We start from the raw sequence: 24,508 nt of genomic DNA, 5'->3' as shown, positions 1-24,508 counted from the left end.
GAAAGAAAAGACGAAATAAGGAGATAGAAGGCAGAGGAAAAAAGTTGAGATAGAGAAGAGAGATGCTGAGAAGGGAGTGAGAGGAAGAGACAGTGATACTGTGAAGAGTGAAAAAAATCACAGAGAGAAATGTTGACCGACAGATAAGTCTTAGAAATATTAAGAAAGATCTCACTAGAGTAGATGGGCTGGGATGGAGCTGAGACAACCATCGAGTCTCTGTTCTGCATTTTTACACAAGTTTTCATCTCATGTGGGGGAAAAGGGATGTAAGGAGGCAAGGGAACCGCATCCTTTTACCCCCAGTGTGCCCTGCACTCGGACACTCGCTGACAGCAAGAGAACACTGCCCACCTCCCAGGTGTCCTAAAGATTCACACCAGCTGTGCCCATAAATTGGTGACAAATCACACTGAGGGAATCAGCTAAGTCTCTAGAGGAGGCAGAAAGAAAGAAAGAAAGAAAGAAAGAAAGAAAGAAAGAAAGAAAGAAGCAAAGAAACAAAGAAGGAAAGAAAGAAAGAAAGAAAGAAAGAAGGAAAGAAAGAAAGAAAGAAAGAAAGAAAGAAAGAAAGAAAGAAAGAAACAAAGAAACAAAGAAACAAAGAAGGAAAGAAAGAAAGAAAGCATGAATAACAGAAAGAAGGCAAGACAGACAGGATTTTAAAGATAGAGCACCCTCATGAGTTAATATTCAGAGTTCATGTGAGTAGCTGGTATGATATGAAAAAGCAGCAGTGATATAAATAAACAAAGGCCATTTCAAAATTAATTTACAACAGCATTGGCAGGAGACAGGAACTGATATATCTGGAGTGAGCTGTGTGCTCTCGTCTGTTAGATCTACAAACAAAGGCAACACTAAAATAAAGATAAAGTAAAAAGAATAACACTGGCACTGAAGAGAAACCCATTGTGTGCAAAATTAAGTTAGCCAGCGGCGGAGGCAGGCTGAACCAGCCCAATGCTTGATGCTGTAGTGAGCGGAAGTAAACTGTGAAATCCTCAAGAAGAGACCAATAGAGGAAGAGAGATGGTGGAAAACCCCTGTAAGTATGTTATACAAGTCATTGTAGTAAAATCAAAAGATATTGGCTAACACCAGACCTTTAAAGTTACTGGACCAGACTCAAATGCTTCATAAAAAGAAGGAAAAATAAAGTAAAGAGTGAGGTATTCACATTTCTGACTATAAGTACCTCAATATGGTGCTGTGTCAGATAATTGAGTTTTGAGTGATAAACAGTGTTTGGAAATACTGAGGTGGGGAAGAATAACATTTCCCCAAAAAATTAAAATTCCATGAAGTGAACTGCTCACAGGCTGGGATTGGAATTATGTTGCCTTACCTGTTCTACCTCCATTGTTTTGGCCTGCCCTAATTTTTTCTGGACTTTGGGCCTGATTAGGTGGCGGCTGGACAGGCAATGCCAGGACGCCTGCAGGTCTGCCCGCTGCATTAGGATGTGGAGGCATCTTGCAGAGAGACGATCAGCCATGCAGCTGAAGGGCTCAAGGTGCCGGTCGGAGAGATAGTAATCCCTACAATACGGGCGGTGCATGCTCAGGCACCGCTGTAGGGATTACAACATCCCATTTCGCCTGTGCTTTCATGGCAGTCCGCCCGCCATGAAAAGGCAGTCAGAAAGTGACTTTGGGGGCCCCCCGGCACTCCGCCATGTGGTCTGGGGGGCACCTTAGGTGCCCCCCTAAAAATCCCGGCACTGGGTGGTAGGCACCACATGGTACCTGCCAGAAGGTGCATGGATGTTTCAAAACAAGCCTCTTAGAGGTGAGGCGTGTGCTGCAACCCTTTTTAGGGCCGCAGCAGAAGCTTCAATGCTAAGAGGCATGTTTATGACTGCCGTAATTTGTCTGGTGGGACCCCTGACTCCTTGTCGGCCAGTCCTGTTCCCGACAGGATGGCGGTCAGGCGCTCATATGACCGCCATCATAATCAGCCCCTATGTTTTCATCAGTAAGTGAACAGATAGAGGAGAAAAGAAGAGGGGAGAAGGACAGGATTGTCAATGGGCCATAACCCTACCAGCTACTGACAATCATACATTCCACTCCTTCCTTCTTCCTGGTAAATTGACTGTCAGAAGCCTGTATTTGTTAGTTTTGATTGCTGAAGAATCAGTTCTTTATGGAGACATGACACACAACTACTTCCTGGGCTCCTTGAGTGGATGGGTCATTGTATTCTACCACTACTCTTCCATAGCCAAAAGACTGACGAAAAGGTGAAGTAACACAATATTTTCTTCAATGATTTCCGTAACTCGGCATTGCCTTCTTTTCCTCAGCGGACTTCTAATGACGTAGTTTAGATAGTCCATGATTAGTAGGTTCTTTATACTTCATCTTTCCCCTTTTCTCTCACCCCAGCTTCTTCCATCCCCACCTCCTCATCTCACTTATCCCCCAAGCTCCACCCTCATTCTGATTTTGGTTATTATTATCTTACACAATGTTGACAATATCTTCCCTATTTAGATATTCGAATACTAGGGTTTCTATACCCATACTACTCTGTTGTTTATTTCCCATAAATGACATGCTCTTACAACTGCCTGTTTATGATAAGTTACAACCATTAAGAATATTGAAAAAGTAAAGAAGGGTTAGATGTGGTAGTCAGAAAACACTGGTATTGGACCTATTGCCATTTTAAAACTATTTACTTTTTTTTAAGAGCTCTGGAGATTCCCAGCAACAAGGAGTGACTCAAGGAAATTATTCTATAAGGATTTGATCCTGGTGTTAATTGTGCACAGCCCCACAGCCTTGGGTCAAGGGTGCAGGTAGGCAATAGTAAGGATGGCATAGGGATTTTGTGGTATTTTGGTTTCTGTTGTTTCCCTGCCCAATTTAGCAAAGTAAAATATTCTAGAATGGAAGTACAAAGCATAGGTTCTCCTTTATCAGATTTTTGGTTTGCAATCACAATTGTTCATTACAATGGAAACAAAACTACAAGAACTAGAATCCAAATTAAAATCAGGATGGAATCAAATACTCACAGATTAGCTAGGACATTGGTTAGCTCTAGAGAGGTGGGGTGGACATATCCCTGTTTATTATATTTCATAATGTACCCTAAACTATGCATTAAAAAGAATAATGCAAGTCCACTTTAAGTTCTGCAACCACATATAGGAACTGGGCCTAATGTGTTGCGGCTCTGCAGGTTAATAGAGAAATTGCTATGTTAGTTCCGCTACATTGTAAATATACAATTGTAATATATCACAGGCGCACACACACACACACAAACACATACACACACCACATCATTTAACAATTCAACTTGCACACTGGTGTTTCCTACAACTGTCTACACAATGTTTGAGGTTTTATTTTTAATTTAATGAATGTGCCTAATATACATTTATTTCCAGTGTAATATCAAAACATCTTAGTTAAATGCAATGTACAAAAATAAACATATACAATTTTCAAGGCATTTCTGTGGACAGATACAGCACTGATACATAACAAGTACATTGAACAGGGCATCAAGAACAATTTGGAATAGCTAGTCGCTTGAAATCAGTTCAAAGGGGTCCAGTAAATTAGGCAGGAAAATGACGAGAGAGCAGCGCACCAAGTAGAGAAAAACTGAGGGTTGTTGATCTCCAAATGAGAGGGAGGGCACAAGTATTTGGATTTATATACCACAGTTAAATAACCACTGACAATTATTCACAAATTAGCTTCAACAACTCAGTGAGACAGGCAGGCACTTTGTGGCATGTTGGGCACACATCATATGTTACCTATGCAAAAAGTGACACCATGGCCTCTAACTGGCTATCAGGGTTTGGACTGGAAGCACAGGGCAGGAGTTCTTTACTGATTTCTGGGTTTCCGGACAATTTCCTACAGCAGCTCAAACATGTTTATCTCCGTAGACAACCCTCACCATAAACTTTAGAAAAACCTTCTGTTTGCCAAATAATAAATTCCTTCACATCTAATTACTCATTTGAGGTGGTAGTTGCAATGGGAGCAGCATTCTTAATGATTCAATGTTAAATTCTCAACTCATGTGAATCACCAGCTTTAAGGCCTAGCAAGGAAGGCAGGAGGTCCTCTCTGTGATGATTTGACCCACCTTACTCATGATATGTTTTAGATGAAAGTGCATGCAAGGAACCAGGGGATGATTCCTTTAGCAGCTTGAGGCTCCATGACTGGGCATGTAATTACCAAGTCATCCAATCTTTTACTTTGATTGGAAAACTCCTACAAAAACAGAACAGTACGTAGTATTCAATGATGAATATATAGCATGTGTTCAATTTTTTTCAATCAATCAATATTGTCTTTATTTCGATTGTCGCAATCATAAAAGACAAAATACATCTACAATTAAAAATGACTTGGGATATTCATAATACAAAAGCTTTCCTATATTTCCACGTCCATCTACACTTTAAAAAAAAACACAATTACATGAACAGTGTTAAAAAAACCATGATTACGATAAATCCCCAATGATGTAAAACACATAGGGGCCCATTAGGATGTAGGGCGGATCGCCACTGCCCGCATGGCGGTGGTGATCCGCCCTACATCCTAGCCCGCCCGCCACCCATTTCGCCCCCGCCACATTAGTAATAGCGGGGGGACCGCGGCGGACGGGAAGACTGTCCGGAGCTTTTCCGCCCGGTCAATGAGCTGACCGGGCGGAAAAGGGTATCCTATGGTGACGGTGTCTGCTAGACAACGCCATCCATATCAGGATGCAGGCGGGAGGGTGCCTTTCTGTGGCGGCAAGGCATGCGGTGTTTGGGATGTTGGGGAGTGAGGGGTGGCACAAGGGGGTAGCAGCAGTTCCATGCAAAATATGGCAGGCACCATGTTGTGCATGGAAGTGCACAACGTGCCTTCCTGGCATTGTGGCGGGCGGTGCTGAGTGCACTGCCCGCCACAATGCCAGGAATGCAGGATGCGCCCGCCACTGTGGCGGGCGCATCCTAATTGCCCACAGCGGATCCCCGCCCTTATGGCGGGCAGTCCCAATTCCTGAAAGGATGGCGGGCGGACAAAGTCCGCCCACCGTCCTAATGACCCCCTTAGTGTTAAAACATAATTAAAATGATTTGCTAAGGATGTATAAAATACTTAAAAACGAAACATAAGTGACAGACAAATACTTCTTGTCTTTTGTCAATACTACTAGGCCCATATTTCGGCAAGGGACAGACAGTGAGTCATTTCCTGGATAAAGGTTACCAAAACCTAAACAAATATTGGGGCAACAACACCAGACCATAATGTCTATAACCTCATATAAAAAGACTGGCAAAATTAGTGTACCCTCATCTTATTAGCTCGGATGACCCTCATCCAGCTCAAAACTTTTGACACGGCAATCACAATGGATTCCTGAGTGTTTGTCTTTAAAATTCTTAGAGCCTCCGTAGCTAATCTTGTGCGCAGGTTCATACAAATAGGATTGAGCCATGTGTTTCTAGATGACTTATAGTTACGATTTTGTCTTAAATTACGATTTTGTCTAAAGTAAGGATACATGTAACTTAAGACAAACTTAAGTTAAACTTGATTTTAACTTAAGACAAAATCCTAATTTAAGAATACTAATGGGCAGATTTATGAGGCCCTTGCGCCTCTTTGCGTCGCAATTGTGTCACTTTATTTGACGCAACGGCGGCGAAAACAATGCGCCCTATTTACAACGTGACGCATCTAGGAGATGCGTCACGTTGTAAAGCCCTGCGCCATAAGGAGGCGTTCCTGCGCAGGGGGGGGGGCGTTCCTGCGCAGGAACGCCTCCTGAAAGTGGCTGAGTGAAATCTATAAGATTTCACTCAGTCACTTTCAGGCCAATGCTGCGTCAAAACCCTGCGCCTGCTTGAAGGAGGCGTAGGTCTTGACGCAGCATTGTGAAGATGGGGCACCCCCGAGCCTTGCTGGAGCTGCGACGCAACTCCAGCAATGCGCCACCTTTACGGCACAGATGCGTCACGCATCTGTGCCGTTTTTGCCCCATGGTGCGCCGCATTGTAAATGCGGCGCACCATGGGTGGCAGAGCTGTGGCGCACTGTGGCGCACATTAACTGGCGCATCCCTGGGGATGCGCCAGTTAACATATATCTGCCCCTAAATGCCTTCTGTGAATACCAAAAGTAGTAAGTTTAGGATTTTGTCTTAAGTTAGTTCTGTGAATCGGGCCCTAAGTATTTACTTGTAAAGTACCTTAGGAGAGGAAATGTTGCTTAGAATTGAATTTTTTTTTAGGGGGTAGGTTTCCAATTGCATAAATATGTCAGGAGTTGTTTATGTACTTGTTAAAAGAAACTTATAGTAAATGTTACTTTGGGAAAGTTATTTACATTTAGGATGTACAAAATCAAGTTGTCTGAATTTGTGCACATCAAGGAAAGTTGCTTACTCTCGAAACAAACTTCAGAATATGCATATGTAACATGTTATTTTAGCATACATTTAAGTGATGTGCCATATTCGTCGATTACCAGTGACCGATGCATGCAAAAAGAGGCAGAAGTACGACTGCGAGTGGTCAATGGCAACTCATGCAAAAAGCATGCGGTCACAAGACAACAAATGTGTTTAACTGTCTCTTAATTGCAAGTGCAATTCATGCAATGAGCCAAGAGCCTCCAATGCTCTGGACATTTTCACAAAGTTGAGAAAATGCTGTATCTGTTGAGCGATAAACAGTAGTGCAGAGTTCCTGAACATCGCAGTTGATTCTGGTATGAGCAATCCAACACTGAGGACTGTTCTCAGACATTGTTCAAGTGCTTCATGCAGTAATGTACAGCAATATGCAGTGTTTACGTCAAGGCTTTCGATGTGGGTTCAAGAGGATACATGCTGGATCCTACAAATGTACCGAAAATGTTGCATCGACCTGGCCCACCTGGACCTCTGTTAGATACCAGTGTTCTCAATAAATACCTCTTTGATCTGTGTCCCAAACGCACTCAAAGGTCCATGATGCTGTGAGGCTTACAAAAATAACATATTATGCCATGACATTTATAGACATAGGGTATTGCTTAGAGTTTGGTCGATGGGTACTCCATTACAAATATGTCTATACAAATATGTCTATAGCACATTACCCATATTATGAATACATTACATCCTAATGCACCGATGATTAGACGGACAGGATATCCGTCACGCTGTGATGGAGCACCGATTCGCAAACCTGTAAACCAGGCCCTTAGTATAGAAATGTAGATTGATGACTAACACAGTGCAACATAAAATAACACCAAAACATTGAACACCGATGTGCTTTGACACGCTCAAAAGCCTGTGCTTTCCTAAGAAAAGCCTTTTGGTAGTCACCCAACGATACTCAATCGCATAATACATCTAGAACAATAGATCCCCAACATTTCATATGATGCTAGAAAAGTTCACATGAGGACAGCAACTAAAGGGTTACATGTACTGATAAAGGAAAGGAACAGCAACTCTTGCAGCCCTTTTAAAGTATAAGGAGCAGCACTTTATTCTGTATAATACACTGCATAAGAAAAGTAACACCAATCAATTACTCCAGACACTCTGGATTTTACCCATTTTATGAACTTCCTTCGATGACTTCCTACATCAGCTGCTTCCTTTTTCGGTCTGCCGTTAGACCTGTCTTCCACGGTGTGGTCTCCCCCAAACCTTTTGCCTTCACACCTCAGTTTTAAGAATTTGTTTTTGTTGGGCTGAGGACTCTGTGCACTTTACAATTGCTAACCAGTGCTAAAATGGCTAAAATGCATCACAGCACATTGTAGATCCAGATTGGCGGCTTCATCAGAACTGATGCAACTCAACCCAGCGCAATGCAGGGCCTCACATCTCAGCCTAAGTACAACCAGCTACACTGTCCAGCAGCCAAACTTGGCCCTACACCTGGACTTTGCTCCATGCAGTCAGACTGAACTTGTGACTTTGTCCCAGTCAGGTGCAACCAGATAACCACAGTTGGTGCTCTGTGCTTGTTGGAGCTACATTTTACCTAAGACTTTGAAATTGCATATCTACATTTCTCCTGATCAGATTTTGTTGTTCTGATTTCATGTTATATATTAAAATGTACTACATTTTTCTAGCTTGGTGTGAAATTTTTCTTGTATTGAGTTTTTTTTTTTTGTAGAGTTTTATATAGCGCGAACTATACCCGAACCGAATCAGGTATCAGAGCGCTTTACATAGCACCAGTTACGTTACATGAGAACACACATTCATTTTTAGGCACGGGGAGATTAAGTGATTTGCCCAGAATCACAGGAGGTTTTGGCGTCGTTACCGAGACTCGAACCCAGATCCCCAGGTCCGAGGTCGAGCGCCCTAGCCGTTAAGCCAACTCCTCTCCCCTAAAGTTTTTATTTTATAACTGTTTGAATGCTGCAAAAATACTTAGCACATTGCTTTTAAGTTAAGCCTAACTACATTTTGTGCCTAGCTACCAGAGGGTTAAGCACAGGTTAATTTAGAGACTTTTTGTGGTGCACCCTGACAAGGGTTTCACCCCTCTCAACCAATAACCCAATGTCTTACACCTCTTGAATCACTTTGCTAGTTACCAAACCCCACCTTCTTCCAAAATGTAGATTTAATTTAATCTAATGATTTAGTTTGAATCAAGGGACTTTGACCTCAGGAATGAAGCAGCAACAATATAAAAGCAGTGCCCTTTACCTTTTCAAACATTACATTGTAGGACATCTCAGATGAAAACCTACCTGCAGTAGGAGGGTATAGAGTCATTAGTCATCTACAGTGAGAACATTTTAAATAATAAGTGCAATTGTAATACAGGGAATCTAAAGTTGCACTTCACCATTCTATGTTCTATTGCATGCTGTCAGTGAAGTGCACTGCTACCAGAAAAGTTTCCCAACACTGATGAGTGGACTAAGCTCACCCACAATCATTAAGACTCAGCAGTGTTTTGAGTTTTTGCTGAATCTTTCACTACTATAACTTGGTACCACCAGACACCACTGAGTTCCTGAAGGCAATGCTGTCCTCAACTATGGCTTCCATCATTGGCTTATTTACACTCATTGGCTGCAGATTTTCTTTGGGTGACTTTGAGCAACAGCCAGTCAGCAAAGCCCCTGAGTAACTTGATGAATGGAAACCAAGCAGTGATTTCAATAGACGTTTTGCTTTAGCTGATTAGCGTGCAATGTGTGGCACATTGGAAACAACATTGTCTGGAAAGATTGTCTATTTGCTATGATTGTGGGGGGTGAAGTACATCAGCTAATAACATTTTATTGATTTTGTCATTTTTTGTATTTAAGAAATCATATTTTTCAATAAACTAATTCCGTAAAAATAGATCAAGCTCAACGTATGCCTTCAAACTCATTAATGATATATACGATCCATATGATACAATATTACGTCATATACTTTTCAAAATAAAGGTTATTTATGGGTATGTAAGCCTCAACAAGTCCTCTCTATTGAGCAAATAAGGCACTGGAATTACAGGGTGATCTCATTATTTACATTTTACAGAGATTGTGCTGTGCCTTCATTTCCACTCTAAAATAAGTTTAATATGAAGGCTACAGCATTAACTCACCTACAGTGATGTGTTCTTCCACTGACACCCTTATGGGCGCTTGTTAGTTGATAGCTAATGCTAAAAACGACAATGTTTAACAACATTTTAAATGCAGAACACACTTGTTTTCATTCAGTGCCATTTGCATTAATGGGGAAATTTCTTTGTAGACTTTAAAAATATCTGACACTTCATGTGTCATCCATCCCTTATAGAAAATCAGATGCCTGCAATAATAATTAAAGGAAAACAGCCACTACAACGCGGCTGTTACCATGGATAGCCTTTACTACGCATGTTTTACAACAAATGTACCGTTTTTAGGGAAGGGATCAGGGAAAACATTTACCACTTACATGTCTTTAACTTTCATGCTTTTACAACATAATTCATTGTACAGGTATGCATGGTAAATCCCTAGTGGTTGTAAAAAATGTGTTGTAAAAGTTAAGGGTGATAATGGCATTTGCGTTGTAACACACGCGTGGTAACGGCATGCGTTGTTCTGTCATACATCCATAATTGAACCCAATTGTTGGCAGCAATGTCTATACCAGAAATCTAGTAGGAGGGGTTAAACAATCCTTGGCATTTGTGCAAACAGCTTAAGTTTATGGATGATATCTTGCAAAGTTTTGGAAGTCAGAAATGTATCCAGTTGAGGAACTGAGAGTCTTAAAGAACGGCCCCTTTGTAGCTTCTACCACCTGTACACAGCCACCTTTTAGAGTCTAACACCGCATCGGAGTTAGATCCTACAAGGTCTAGAGTAATAAGGAGGGACATAAATACATACTAAGGGGGGACCAATACACATCTACAATTTGAAGATGTCCCCACTTATTACTCTTATCAAATCATTTGGTCTCTCCGCTATGCCTTATGCAGATGATACACAACTTAATATTGCCCTTGACAAGAGTTTAACCAGCTCTGAACAAAATTTTAAAACTGCCTTTCGGAAGCCATTACATGGATGAATGAAAGAACTTGGGAGTCAATGATTTGTGTTTTTACCCCAATGTAAACAATGTGTCTGGGGTAAGTTCTTCTTCAGCAGCAAGACTGGTACTTCAACTCCCTCATCAAACCTCCATCAAAGTGGGTTTGTGGGAGCGCCATTGGTTACCAGTTGGTAAACGGATTGTTTTTAAAGCTTTAACTACTGTGTACAGAGACCTTTAGCACATTATTCCCAAATTTCTATCTGAACTTTTTATTCCCTACCTTCCACTGAGGATGCTGAGCTCTGCCTGTAATAATCTGCTATCTATCCCAAAGTTCAGGTTACAAACTGGGGGTGTGCAGGTGGTCTATACCTGTTCTCAGGGCAAAGGCATGGAAGAATCTTCTGCTCACTGTGATGCAAACTGCCAACTTTGCTACTTTCATAAAACTTCTGAAAACATGGCTGATCATTCAATCTGAAGTGTTGTTTTCTGGAGGGACAGGTTTTTCTTTGTTACAGGGTCTTTAGCGGCGAGATGCCTCTTGAGGTGGTTGCTGTGCTTTACAAATGCCAAGTTCATCCATTCTTAACTATTAACATTTGTGACATTGGTAACATTAGTCAACGTAAGAAAATGAAATACACCCCGCTACATGCACGTTTATGCCAATGAAAATAAATCTGGCCCAAAACGCATTAATTACGGAATGGAGTACTAATAAACAGGCATTCACATATGTATTACATCAGTCAAAGGTCATATTTCATATTATGACAATACTAACAGGAAACCACATTCATGAGTCATGGTATCTTCCACCCCACCCCAAAACACACAAACACACTTGCTTGGATAGGCTCTGACCTCTAGTTGTGGTTGTCTCAATTTACTTCTGTTGGTAGTTGGACTGCACTAGGGGTAGTAAAAATAATCACAGTCTTCCCCTCCTTCATATTTAATAGATATGAAAGCAACCAACTAAGTCTGTTTAAATCCTCTGGATATTTATAGATCATGGCACTCAGGCTATTCTTAATTTTTGTCTGGAATCTTGTGCGCCCAACTTCTCTCTAGCTAACCCATTGGAAGTCTTAAAAAAGTATAATGTTGGTGTAATTTCAAAGAGTGTAAATGTTTCTTTTGGAAAATGGTGTGAACAAAGGCTTAGTCAACCAGTGGTTTGCCTAGGTCACTCCTGATTTCTTCTTACACTTCTACCTGTGTTTGATTGTAGTAGCAGCACAGGAAAATGATGAGGGTACTAAGGGAACAGCAGATGAGATGCACGTTAGCCACATATTTCTAATTGTGGATTTGGGCTCCATCAGACCATTTCCCAAAAGGTTAAATTCAGAATGTGCTCCTGTAAAATTATTCCTACAATTGGAACAATAAATCCAATAACTGGAACAAATTATTATGAAATAATTTAAAAATCTGTTGAGCTTTCTTAGAAATCTTTACGTACTGCAGTGTTCAATGAAAAGTGACAAGCGTAGCAGGTAGAAATACGACAAGTGGAAAAGTGTAGTCGAAGCAAAATAATAGGGAGGTTAACCCTTCCTATGCCTAACCTTGAAAAAAACTTTCTTTTGTCCATGACACCAGTGAGTGTTTCCACTGTGTTTATCTACTTTTGAATGCAGCACAAGCCTACCCCTAGCCCTAAAATTGAGGTTGTGTAAATTCCAACATACTGGCAGAATATTCAGATTTCATGTTTCACTGTTTACAAATGCCATTTGTAAAGATAACATTTTAAATCCTGATTATGTTGAATGGAGTTTGGGAAGTTGGCAATAGTAGACCCATGTTTGGTGCACCTCATTTAGCTTTGATGTTGAACATGCTGGGGATTTGCTCCATTTGAGACTAACTACGGGCATGAAACTACTCGAGATCAATGATGAAAGTGCTGACTGTCTCAACAGGAAATAGCATATTGCAAAGCAGGTTTCCATAAAATAACATGATTAACATAGACGATTTTCACAATAAATAACAAATTGATCGACGCCGGTTCTTTTTAGAACAAATTCCCTTTCTCAACAAATGTGCATATGTTGTTTTAACTGCAGCATCAACAGGAACGTTTACAAAAAAAAAAAATTCTTCAATGAAGCAGCTGCTTTCGCGAGCAGTCGGGAATGCTACCCACTTTGACATAAACATTTGAGTCTTTTGTGTAGGACACTTGCAGAAGGACCCTCTGACTTCAAAAGAGGACCTTCTAAGAACCTGAGACTAAACAATCTTGTTAAAGTTATTTGAGCAATACTTTTTGTATAGAGTAGCAGGTGAATGTCATCATTTCTGGTTGCTCAGCAGATGAATGAAGGATTTTGGCTGGCAAACTCCACAGGAGTTAGCACCTTATGCAAATCAATATTGTTGAGTGACAGCCCAGGTAAGCCAAAAGGACAAGTATCGGTTTAACAATGTTCCCTTGTCACCCTAACCCAACAAAACTCTTTATCTTGTCTTCCTTGTAGCGCAGCTTCAGAGCATTACTCTACGTTTATCCTCTGTGCAGTTTAGCACTCTTTATCCATCAATGTTCTTTATCGGAATAGACTTTATCATTTCCAGTAGCCATGTTGTGTTGACAGTTAAAATTTTATTTCTTAAATGACAATGATCCACAGCCAGAAATAAAAGTGACTACATATGATGTGCACTGGTGGGTTGTTTTTGGTATTAGGACTGTCTTCTGCAATCTCTGTGGGCAGGAGGTCTTTGTGGATGCTCTAGGTGGATGTGCATCAAACACCAAAGTTGCACTCAATATTGAATGTGTTGAGCTTGATTTGTGGTCGAAGTGGACTTGAGAAGAGAACGTAAATTGATGTGCAGATCATTGTATAGCAAATTCACCCTTCTTTGTATTTAGTCAGAGCAATACTCTGTTCCACAGGCATCCAAGGTGGTGCTTAACAGGAACAAATAGATAGTGGTCAGTAATCTCCACCTGCCCTTCAGGTGCCTGCAGTTTTATTCAAAAACTTATTCTGTTCAAGCACCTTGTTAACATTTTCAGTCAATGGGATCATGTACTTTCTGATGGTTGGATCTTCAATGAGGGATGCTCTAGGCAGAGCAGGCTGACGAGAAGCTCTGCAGTGGTATACAAGTGCAACATTGAGTGGAACATGCAGACTGCTCTTGTAAGCCTTTAGAACAGAGTGTACTGAAATCTGAACCACGTTGCGGGGATTGAGGATCATTTTTCTGTCGTTAAAGTGTTTTTTCCTATCAGGCTCCCTGTGAATATGCCTCAAGATATCCACGCCGGGCACAGCCTCCCAAGACGATGTGTTAAACCCTTCAATCGGGCTGACCACGTGTTTTGGAAAGACGTGGTTTTCAAAAAGAAATGCCCCAACATCTGGATGTTGCTTCTGAAGACCGTCCATCATACTCGTCCAATCAGGGTGTTTGAAGGGCAGGATTATTTCGTCCATGTCGATGAGTATCACATACTTGCTCCGGTACATATTCCTGTACATACAGTCATTTAGGGTGACCAACTGCCCATAGTACCCAATATCCTTTGCTTCCATTGAGTGGTGCCATGCATTTGCTGGAGTTACGTACTTTTCGATGGGCCAAGGTACCACCTCTACAATCCCTTCAGCAACGTAATATTGCAAAAGTCTTTCTATCGAATGGCTACAATTATTTTTATAGATTGTGACCCTCCCGGCCCCCAGCAGTTTATACATCTCTATTGACTGGGTGAACTGTAAGACATTGTCATAATTTGCAAACATGGTGGAAATGCACACAGTAAAATTCACATACAATGATGTTGATGGCTCTAGGTTCTGTATTGCAAACAGAGAAAGTTCATCTACAGACGCATGCTGGAATGGATCGAATGCGATATATTTGGGGTGACAGTTTATTGGTTCTGAACAAAGGATATCTGTTGTGACATAAGGGAAACCGAATCGATCGCTATGCATGTCTAAGACCGCCTTTACTACGTAGATATTGTTGTTTGTTGTGCAGGGAATGAAGCAATAAAGTTGTTTCTCATCTTCGTGACCAATAGCGATTGTGCGAATGTTGTTCCCGTTCCTATGATCTTGATATGGCGCGATGATGAAAGTCCTGTTGTTTCTTAATTTAGTTATTGTATCCCCTGAAACACTAACATTGGGAGAGGGAAAATACTCTTTCCTAAAATGACGATGATCTCTTTTAATCCAATAGTAGTTATTTGAGTACAAAAACACTGATAACCAAGCAATTGCAAATATGCTCAAAGATACCCAGGCTTTCTTTTTGCACCACATCATTCTGTAGAGCATAAACTGTAATCCAGGTCTTCTAAATGGTCCAAAAGGTGGAATCTAAGGGAGAAAAGAGTTAGAATTTTATTTTATTTTTTAACATTAACATAATGCAATGACACATTACAGATCATAAAAACAGCGCTAAGCACTGCACCTACATACAAAAGAAGGGACTTTGACACAGTCAATGAACAATCATTGTGTTTCAACAATGAAAGAACAAGGTTTGACAAAGCAAATGAGACTGGTGTGGGGTTCTAGCCTTTTGGCAATTCTTCTTTTGTTTTGTCACGGCTTTTGCAAAACTTTGTTGTTTTAAGAAATGCCCGGCCCTCTTCTATCTAAACAAAAACATTGACTAAAGGCAAAAATGTTGTCTTGGGCACCCAAAAAAACACATATTGCTATAGTACTCCCTGGCACTGAGGGGAACTGCTTTGTGTGTTGATGTGCTCCTTGGAAAAGAAAAACAAGCAGTAACTCACAGTGAAGTCAACGAATGGCTGAAGTCGGCTGACGCATTTCCCCTTGATGCATACTGGAGTGGCTGGAAGAAAATGTGTTTGGCAGAACCACAGACTGGTGGACCCTGTAGATATCTGTATTATACACATAACCCTGTAGGTAACTATGTTATACAAATCATTTTAGCAAAATCTGGCTAACACAGGTATACAAAAGACAATTGGCTGACAGTAGCTCCCAGGAGCTTGTCTTTGGGAAAAAAGGTGAGAAAGAGAGATTGAAAAATAGGAGGAAAGCAAAAAAAATAAAAGAAAGGAGGGAGGTAAGGACAAAAAAGAAGAATTGGTAAATCCATTCGGTTTTGCTTATGTGATAAATAATAAACAGTTTTTTGTTGTAAATTGTAGCTTGTTGAGTAGTTTTACAATATAAGTTACAGAAAGCCTGTCAAAGTGTTATGACTTGTCTATGTACGAAAAGGCAATATATTGTGCTGTTACTAGTGGTAAAGTGTGGGTAAGTAATAGCAACATTTTGAAAACTGAAATGAAAGAGGATAATAATAGAATTATTTGATGTAATAGCAATATTATGTGTTTGGAGGAGTTCTGACAACTTTTGGGCCCTGTGCCACTGCACCTGCTGCCCAATTCAAATCGTGCCCAAGTGCCTGCAAGATAACTGTATTTGTGACTGCCTGTTTAGTAGTAATATATAGCAATATTAGGAGTTTAGAGGAGTTCTGACAACTGTTGGTCCCGGTGCCACTGCACCTGCTGCACCATTCAAATCATGACCCTGTTGTCTTCAAGGTAACTGAACATGTGACTGCCTGTTCAGTAGTAAAATATAGCAATATTAGGTGTTTCTGAGGGGTTCCTAGATATTTTGGTCCTTGTTCCACTGCACCTGCTGTACCATTGAAATCATGACCCTGTTGTCTGCAATGTAACTGCAATTGTGACTGCCTGTTTAGTAGTAAAATAAAGCAATATTAGGTGTGTAGTGGGGTGCCTAGAGCTGTTGGTGCTGGTGTCACTACACCTGCTGCACAATTGAAATCATTACCCTAGTGCATGCAAGGTAACTGCAATTGTGACTGCCTGTTTCGTGTTCAATTTTTAGCAATAATCTGGATTTAGTGGGGTCCCTAGAGGTTTTGGCTACGTTGCCACCCTGTTAACTGCAAGGTAGCTGAAATTGTGAATGCCTGGTTAGTAGTCAAATATAGCAATATTATGTGTCCAGAGAAGTTCTGACAACTTTTGGACCCAGTGCTGCTGCACCCGTTGCACCATTGAAATTATGACCTTTGTTGTCTGCAATGTAACTGCACTTGTGAAAGCCTGTTTAATAGTAACATTTGCAATATTAGGCGTCTAATGGGGTGCCTTGAGCTTTTGGTCCTGGTGTCACTGCACCTGCTGCACCTTTGAAAACATGACCCTTTTTCCATTGACTGTACTTTGACCCTTGTGGATTAAGATGACATACTTAGAGAGTTCAACAGAATCAGAGAATAAGGAATTTTAAAGAGCGCGGGGTGGGGGGGGGGGAATGGTTAGAGCAAATGAAAAGAAAGAAACAGAACATGAAAAAGTGAGTGTATGGAGACAGAGGGAGGCAGACAGACAGAGAGATGGGAGAGCTTTGGATGGCAGGGAGGAAGAGAAAGAAAAGACGAAATAAAGAGATAGAAGGCAGAGGAAAAAAGTTGAGATAGAGAAGAGAGATGCTGAGAAGGGAGTGAGAGGAAGAAACAGTGATACTGTGAAGAGTGAAAAAAATCACAGAGAGAAATGTTGACCGACAGATAAGTCTTAGAAATATTAAGAAAGATCTCACTAGAGTAGATGGGCTGGGATGGAGCTGAGACAACCATCGAGTCTCTGTTCTGCATTTTTACACAAGTTTTCATCTCATGTGGGGGAAAAGGGATGTAAGGAGGCAAGGGAACCGCATCCTTTTACCCCCAGTGTGCCCTGCACTCGGACACTCGCTGACAGCAAGAGAACACTGCCCACCTCCCAGGTGTCCTAAAGATTCACACCAGCTGTGCCCATAAATTGGTGACAAATCACACTGAGGGAATCAGCTAAGTCTCTAGAGGAGGCAGAAAGAAAGAAAGAAAGAAAGAAAGAAAGAAAGAAAGAAAGAAGCAAAGAAACAAAGAAGGAAAGAAAGAAAGAAAGAAAGAAAGAAGGAAAGAAAGAAAGAAAGAAAGAAAGAAAGAAAGAAACAAAGAAACAAAGAAGGAAAGAAAGAAAGAAAGCATGAATAACAGAAAGAAGGCAAGACAGACAGGATTTTAAAGATAGAGCACCCTCATGAGTTAATATTCAGAGTTCATGTGAGTAGCTGGTATGATATGAAAAAGCAGCAGTGATATAAATAAACAAAGGCCATTTCAAAATTAATTTACAACAGCATTGGCAGGAGACAGGAACTGATATATCTGGAGTGAGCTGTGTGCTCTCGTCTGTTAGATCTACAAACAAAGGCAACACTAAAATAAAGATAAAGTAAAAAGAATAACACTGGCACTGAAGAGAAACCCATTGTGTGCAAAATTAAGTTAGCCAGCGGCGGAGGCAGGCTGAACCAGCCCAATGCTTGATGCTGTAGTGAGCGGAAGTAAACTGTGAATGCCTCAAGAAGAGACCAATAGCGGAAGAGAGATGGTGGAAAACCCCTGTAAGTATGTTATACAAGTCATTGTAGTAAAATCAAAAGATATTGGCTAACACCAGACCTTTAAAGTTACTGGACCAGACTCAAATGCTTCATAAAAAGAAGGAAAAATAAAGTAAAGAGTGAGGTATTCACATTTCTGACTATAAGTACCTCAATATGGTGCTGTGTCAGATAATTGAGTTTTGAGTGATAAACAGTGTTTGGAAATACTGAGGTGGGGAAGAATAACATTTCCCCAAAAAATTAAAATTCCATGAAGTGAACTGCTCACAGGCTGGGATTGGAATTATGTTGCCTTACCTGTTCTACCTCCATTGTTTTGGCCTGCCCTAATTTTTTCTGGACTTTGGGCCTGATTAGGTGGCGGCTGGACAGGCAATGCCAGGACGCCTGCAGGTCTGCCCGCTGCATTAGGATGTGGAGGCATCTTGCAGAGAGACGATCAGCCATGCAGCTGAAGGGCTCAAGGTGCCGGTCGGAGAGATAGTAATCCCTACAATACGGGCGGTGCATGCTCAGGCACCGCTGTAGGGATTACAACATCCCATTTCGCCTGTGCTTTCATGGCAGTCCGCCCGCCATGAAAAGGCAGTCAGAAAGTGACTTTGGGGGCCCCCCGGCACTCCGCCATGTGGTCTGGGGGGCACCTTAGGTGCCCCCCTAAAAATCCCGGCACTGGGTGGTAGGCACCACATGGTACCTGCCAGAAGGTGCATGGATGTTTCAAAACAAGCCTCTTAGAGGTGAGGCGTGTGCTGCAACCCTTTTTAGGGCCGCAGCAGAAGCTTCAATGCTAAGAGGCATGTTTATGACTGCCGTAATTTGTCTGGTGGGACCCCTGACTCCTTGTCGGCCAGTCCTGTTCCCGACAGGATGGCGGTCAGGCGCTCATATGACCGCCATCATAATCAGCCCCTATGTTTTCATCAGTAAGTGAACAGATAGAGGAGAAAAGAAGAGGGGAGAAGGACAGGATTGTCAATGGGCCATAACCCTACCAGCTACTGACAATCATACATTCCACTCCTTCCTTCTTCCTGGTAAATTGACTGTCAGAAGCCTGTATTTGTTAGTTTTGATTGCTGAAGAATCAGTTCTTTATGGAGACATGACACACAACTACTTCCTGGGCTCCTTGAGTGGATGGGTCATTGTATTCTACCACTACTCTTCCATAGCCAAAAGACTGACGAAAAGGTGAAGTAACACAATATTTTCTTCAATGATTTCCGTAACTCGGCATTGCCTTCTTTTCCTCAGCGGACTTCTAATGACGTAGTTTAGATAGTCCATGATTAGTAGGTTCTTTATACTTCATCTTTCCCCTTTTCTCTCACCCCAGCTTCCTCCATCCCCACCTCCTCATCTCACTTATCCCCCAAGCTCCACCCTCATTCTGATTTTGGTTATTATTATCTTACACAATGTTGACAATATCTTCCCTATTTAGATATTCGAATACTAGGGTTTCTATACCCATACTACTCTGTTGTTTATTTCCCATAAATGACATGCTCTTACAACTGCCTGTTTATGATAAGTTACAACCATTAAGAATATTGAAAAAGTAAAGAAGGGTTAGATGTGGTAGTCAGAAAACACTGGTATTGGACCTATTGCCATTTTAAAACTATTTACTTTTTTTTAAGAGCTCTGGAGATTCCCAGCAACAAGGAGTGACTCAAGGAAATTATTCTATAAGGATTTGATCCTGGTGTTAATTGTGCACAGCCCCACAGCCTTGGGTCAAGGGTGCAGGTCGGCAATAGTAAGGATGGCATAGGGATTTTGTGGTATTTTGGTTTCTGTTGTTTCCCTGCCCAATTTAGCAAAGTAAAATATTCTAGAATGGAAGTACAAAGCATAGGTTCTCCTTTATCAGATTTTTGGTTTGCAATCACAATTGTTCATTACAATGGAAACAAAACTACAAGAACTAGAATCCAAATTAAAATCAGGATGGAATCAAATACTCACAGATTAGCTAGGACATTGGTTAGCTCTAGAGAGGTGGGGTGGACATATCCCTGTTTATTATATTTCATAATGTACCCTAAACTATGCATTAAAAAGAATAATGCAAGTCCACTTTAAGTTCTGCAACCACATATAGGAACTGGGCCTAATGTGTTGCGGCTCTGCAGGTTAATAGAGAAATTGCTATGTTAGTTCCGCTACATTGTAAATATACAATTGTAATATATCACAGGCGCACACACACACACACAAACACATACACACACCACATCATTTAACAATTCAACTTGCACACTGGTGTTTCCTACAACTGTCTACACAATGTTTGAGGTTTTATTTTTAATTTAATGAATGTGCCTAATATACATTTATTTCCAGTGTAATATCAAAACATCTTAGTTAAATGCAATGTACAAAAATAAACATATACAATTTTCAAGGCATTTCTGTGGACAGATACAGCACTGATACATAACAAGTACATTGAACAGGGCATCAAGAACAATTTGGAATAGCTAGTCGCTTGAAATCAGTTCAAAGGGGTCCAGTAAATTAGGCAGGAAAATGACGAGAGAGCAGCGCACCAAGTAGAGAAAAACTGAGGGTTGTTGATCTCCAAATGAGAGGGAGGGCACAAGTATTTGGATTTATATTCCACAGTTAAATAACCACTGACAATTATTCACAAATTAGCTTCAACAACTCAGTGAGACAGGCAGGCACTTTGTGGCATGTTGGGCACACATCATATGTTACCTATGCAAAAAGTGACACCATGGCCTCTAACTGGCTATCAGGGTTTGGACTGGAAGCACAGGGCAGGAGTTCTTTACTGATTTCTGGGTTTCCGGACAATTTCCTACAGCAGCTCAAACATGTTTATCTCCGTAGACAACCCTCACCATAAACTTTAGAAAAACCTTCTGTTTGCCAAATAATAAATTCCTTCACATCTAATTACTCATTTGAGGTGGTAGTTGCAATGGGAGCAGCATTCTTAATGATTCAATGTTAAATTCTCAACTCATGTGAATCACCAGCTTTAAGGCCTAGCAAGGAAGGCAGGAGGTCCTCTCTGTGATGATTTGACCCACCTTACTCATGATATGTTTTAGATGAAAGTGCATGCAAGGAACCAGGGGATGATTCCTTTAGCAGCTTGAGGCTCCATGACTGGGCATGTAATTACCAAGTCATCCAATCTTTTACTTTGATTGGAAAACTCCTACAAAAACAGAACAGTACGTAGTATTCAATGATGAATATATAGCATGTGTTCAATTTTTTTTCAATCAATCAATATTGTCTTTATTTCGATTGTCGCAATCATAAAAGACAAAATACATCTACAATTAAAAATGACTTGGGATATTCATAATACAAAAGCTTTCCTATATTTCCACGTCCATCTACACTTTAAAAAAAAACACAATTACATGAACAGTGTTAAAAAAACCATGATTACGATAAATCCCCAATGATGTAAAACACATAGGGGCCCATTAGGATGTAGGGCGGATCGCCACTGCCCGCATGGCGGTGGTGATCCGCCCTACATCCTAGCCCGCCCGCCACCCATTTCGCCCCCGCCACATTAGTAATAGCGGGGGGACCGCGGCGGACGGGAAGACTGTCCGGAGCTTTTCCGCCCGGTCAATGAGCTGACCGGGCGGAAAAGGGTATCCTATGGTGCCGGTGTCTGCTAGACAACGCCATCCATATCAGGATGCAGGCGGGAGGGTGCCTTTCTGTGGCGGCAAGGCATGCGGTGTTTGTGTTTGGGATGTTGGGGAGTGAGGGGTGGCACAAGGGGGTAGCAGCAGTTCCATGCAAAATATGGCAGGCACCATGTTGTGCATGGAAGTGCACAACGTGCCTTCCTGGCATTGTGGCGGGCGGTGCTGAGTGCACTGCCCGCCACAATGCCAGGAATGCAGGATGCGCCCGCCACTGTGGCGGGCGCATCCTAATTGCCCACAGCGGATCCCCGCCCTTATGGCGGGCAGTCCCAATTCCTGAAAGGATGGCGGGCGGACAAAGTCCGCCCACCGTCCTAATGACCCCCTTAGTGTTAAAACATAATTAAAATGATTTGCTAAGGATGTATAAAATACTTAAAAACGAAACATAAGTGACAGACAAATACTTCTTGTCTTTTGTCAATACTACTAGGCCCATATTTCGGCAAGGGACAGACAGTGAGTCATTTCCTGGATAAAGGTTACCAAAACCTAAACAAATATTGGGGCAACAACACCAGACCATAATGTCTATAACCTCATATAAAAAGACTGGCAAAATTAGTGTACCCTCATCTTATTAGCTCGGATGACCCTCATCCAGCTCAAAACTTTTGACACGGCAATCACAATGGATTCCTGAGTGTTTGTCTTTAAAATTCTTAGAGCCTCCGTAGCTAATCTTGTGCGCAGGTTCATACAAATAGGATTGAGCCATGTGTTTCTAGATGACTTATAGTTACGATTTTGTCTTAAATTACGATTTTGTCTAAAGTAAGGATACATGTAACTTAAGACAAACTTAAGTTAAACTTGATTTTAACTTAAGACAAAATCCTAATTTAAGAATACTAATGGGCAGATTTATGAGGCCCTTGCGCCTCTTTGCGTCGCAATTGTGTCACTTTATTTGACGCAACGGCGGCGAAAACAATGCGCCCTATTTACAACGTGACGCATCTAGGAGATGCGTCACGTTGTAAAGCCCTGCGCCATAAGGAGGCGTTCCTGCGCAGGGGGGGGGGGGCGTTCCTGCGCAGGAACGCCTCCTGAAAGTGGCTGAGTGAAATCTATAAGATTTCACTCAGTCACTTTCAGGCCAATGCTGCGTCAAAACCCTGCGCCTGCTTGAAGCAGGCGTAGGTCTTGACGCAGCATTGTGAAGATGGGGCACCCCCGAGCCTTGCTGGAGCTGCGACGCAACTCCAGCAATGCGCCACCTTTACGGCACAGATGCGTCACGCATCTGTGCCGTTTTTGCCCCATGGTGCGCCGCATTGTAAATGCGGCGCACCATGGGTGGCAGAGCTGTGGCGCACTGTGGCGCACATTAACTGGCGCATCCCTGGGGATGCGCCAGTTAACATATATCTGCCCCTAAATGCCTTCTGTGAATACCAAAAGTAGTAAGTTTAGGATTTTGTCTTAAGTTAGTTCTGTGAATCGGGCCCTAAGTATTTACTTGTAAAGTACCTTAGGAGAGGAAATGTTGCTTAGAATTGAATTTTTTTTTAGGGGGTAGGTTTCCAATTGCATAAATATGTCAGGAGTTGTTTATGTACTTGTTAAAAGAAACTTACAGTAAATGTTACTTTGGGAAAGTTATTTACATTTAGGATGTACAAAATCAAGTTGTCTGAATTTGTGCACATCAAGGAAAGTTGCTTACTCTCGAAACAAACTTCAGAATATGCATATGTAACATGTTATTTTAGCATACATTTAAGTGATGTGCCATATTCGTCGATTACCAGTGACCGATGCATGCAAAAAGAGGCAGAAGTACGACTGCGAGTGGTCAATGGCAACTCATGCAAAAAGCATGCGGTCACAAGACAACAAATGTGTTTAACTGTCTCTTAATTGCAAGTGCAATTCATGCAATGAGCCAAGAGCCTCCAATGCTCTGGAAATTTTCACAAAGTTGAGAAAATGCTGTATCTGTTGGGCGATAAACAGTAATGCAGAGTTCCTGAACATCGCAGTTGATTCTGGTATGAGCAATCCAACACTGAGGACTGTTCTCAGACATTGTTCAAGTGCTTCATGCAGTAATGTACAGCAATATGCAGTGTTTACGTCAAGGCTTTCGATGTGGGTTCAAGAGGATACATGCTGGATCCTACAAATGTACCGAAAATGTTGCATCGACCTGGCCCACCTGGACCTCTGTTAGATACCAGTGTTCTCAATAAATACCTCTTTGAGCTGTGTCCCATACGCACTCAAAGGTCCATGATGCTGTGAGGCTTAAAAAAATAACATGTTATGCCATGACATTTATAGACATAGGGTATTGCTTAGAGTTTGGTCTATGGGTACTCCATTACAAATATGTCTATACAAATATGTCTATAGCACATTACCCATATTATGAATACATTACATCCTAATGCACCGATGATTAGACGGACAGGATATCCGTCACGCTGTGATGGAGCACCGATTCGCAAAACTGTAAACTAGGCCCTTAGTATAGAAATATAGATTGATGACTAACACAGTGCAACATAAAATAACACCAAAACATTGAACACCGATGTGCTGTGACACGCTCAAAAGCCTGTGCTTTCCTAAGAAAAGCCTTTTGGTAGTCACCCAACGATACTTAATCGCATAATACATCTAGAACAATAGATTCCCAACATTTCATATTGTGCTAGAAAAGTTCACATGAGGACAGCATCTAAAGGATTACATGGTACTGATAAAGGAAAGGAACAGCAACTCTTTCAGCCCTTTTTAAGTATAAGGAGCAGCACTTTATTCTGTATAATACACTGCATAAGAAAAGTAACA

The 24,508-nt window shown here is 41.5% G+C and overlaps 1 protein-coding gene across 1 annotated transcript; it reads right to left on the bottom strand.

Annotated features, from left to right (window-relative positions):
- Positions 1–11,254: 11,254 nt before the first annotated feature.
- Positions 11,255–15,628, bottom strand: LOC144756355 (uncharacterized). Its single transcript, XM_078646117.1, has one exon. The coding sequence runs from the start codon at positions 14,847–14,849 to the stop codon at positions 13,512–13,514; it is 1,338 nt and encodes a 445-aa protein (XP_078502243.1). The 5' UTR covers positions 14,850–15,628; the 3' UTR covers positions 11,255–13,511.
- Between the last annotated feature and the right edge of the window lie 8,880 nt (positions 15,629–24,508).

The sequence above is a fragment of the Lissotriton helveticus genome, chromosome 5_1, assembly GCF_964261635.1.
Source record: "Lissotriton helveticus chromosome 5_1, aLisHel1.1, whole genome shotgun sequence".
Classification (NCBI taxonomy): domain Eukaryota; kingdom Metazoa; phylum Chordata; class Amphibia; order Caudata; family Salamandridae; genus Lissotriton; species Lissotriton helveticus.
Note: the sequence above shows the minus strand (reverse complement) of the source record. Positions and strands in the feature narration are given on the sequence as shown.

What these genes read in the sequence shown, in the direction of transcription:
- LOC144756355 (XM_078646117.1), bottom strand. Translation starts at nt 14,849, where the DNA reads ATGCTCTACAGAATGATGTGGTGCAAAAAGAAAGCCTGGGTATCTTTG.